The 1,560-nt window shown below is 64.0% G+C and overlaps 1 protein-coding gene across 1 annotated transcript in view; it reads right to left on the reverse strand.

Moving 5' to 3' along the window:
- Nucleotides 1-399: 399 nt before the first annotated feature.
- TPCN2 (two pore segment channel 2) overlaps nt 400-1,560 on the reverse strand; it is a 38,402-nt gene continuing 37,241 nt past the window's right edge. Inside the window, exon 23 of the mRNA XM_025046294.1 lies at nt 400-1,033. Coding sequence (XP_024902062.1) covers nt 955-1,033 — 79 coding nt within the window. The 3' untranslated portion in view covers nt 400-954. The remainder of the gene's footprint in view (nt 1,034-1,560) is intronic.

Consider the following 1,560-nt stretch of genomic DNA (forward strand, 5'->3'; position numbering starts at 1 on the left):
CCCCCGGCGGCACCCACAGCAGACGTTGCCGACCCGTCTCCACGTGTCTTCCCACGCGGATCTCGACCCCCAAAAGATGCTCCAGGAACTACCGCCAATCACTCGACAGGAGGAAGCCATCTGTCACCTGGATCTGTGGTGGCTCGAGTGACAACGTGGCCTGCCAAGCACTGTCCACTTTACCCTGCTCCCGCCCCGGCCGCCACCGGCTCATACACGCCTTCCTATGACCTAGAAGAGGTGCCCCTGGCCCCGGGCGGGCAGCTCTGTGCCACGACACACTCATGCGGCCAGGCACCCTCCACAGCCTCACTGGGCAGCCCTGCCCGAGCGGCAGGCCGGAGCCGTGTGGGAGAAGGGAAAGAACCCCACTTTTCGCCAGACCCGACCCCCAAAGAAACACACCCAGTCATATTCAGGCCGGCCACATGCCATACGATAATAAAATAGTCAAGATTCACTTCGTGTAAAACCCCCGGGATCCCAAACGGAACGCCCCAGGGAGCCGCCAGCCGCCCGTCAGGCCCCGTGGGGGTCTGGTCCCGGCCACCAGCAGCGAAGGCACCGCCACCGCTCACTCTGCAGAGCGTCCCTAAAGGTCCCTGCGCAGTCACCCTCTTTCTGTGCTTAGAAAAGGAAAAGCTGTTCACACAAGTGGGGTGACACGGCGTGACGTGGCATGATGCAGCATGACATGGCATGACATGGCGTGACGTGGCGCGGACACTACCAGAAGCGCCGGTGGCCGTCTCAAGACGCTGCAGGGAGGCTGGTGGTGGCGGTCCCAGCAGCACGGGCAGCAGCCCACGGGGCCCTGGCTCTGTCCCAGCCTCAGGGAGGCGGACTGGGTCTGTGCAGGGAAGTCTCTCCCTCCGGGCCACGACTGGCATCCTGCGACTGGTCCCCAGGCCACGTTGCCTCCCTGCTGCCCCAGCCAGGAAGGCGCACCGGATGTCACCTGCACAGCTGCAAGTGTGGGTGACGCTGCAGCTTCTCCATCAGCTCCTCCTCCGTCGGCTCCTCTAGGACATGCCTGCGGAATCGGGGAGATCGGCACTCTGGAGAGAGACCCCGGGCCCCTCTGGGAGCGCGAGCGGAGCAGGGGACGGCCTTGTCCATGCTATCAGAGACGTGCACAAGGGGACGTGGCAAGGACCGGGGACACAAGACCAAGACCCATCTTCAAGATGCTTACGCGGCTCTCTTAAGAGCCCAGGAGAACGCCCCTCGCGCTGGCTGCTGACGCTGGACAGAGAACGGCTGTGACAGCACAGCCAACGCTCTTGGAGGGACGTCCGGCTGCCCAGAGCCAGGCTATCTTGGGACGACTAGCACCTTTCCCGATGAGAGAAACCGCTGCCACAGAGAGGAGGCGCGGGGTGTCCTTGGGCCACCTGTCTGCATCACCAGCCGCGTCACCTGGAGGCTAACGCACCTGAAGGATGCTTCCTTAAATTCGCTCAGCTGGAGAGCGGGGCACTCACAGCAGGAGCAAAGGGAGCGCTCCGGTCCCCACCCTGATCCCGCTGGGAGGCCCGCAGGAGGCAGGTGAGGTGCAGA

Source organism: Pteropus alecto, unplaced genomic scaffold (assembly GCF_000325575.1).
Source record: "Pteropus alecto unplaced genomic scaffold, ASM32557v1 scaffold43, whole genome shotgun sequence".
Taxonomy (NCBI): domain Eukaryota; kingdom Metazoa; phylum Chordata; class Mammalia; order Chiroptera; family Pteropodidae; genus Pteropus; species Pteropus alecto.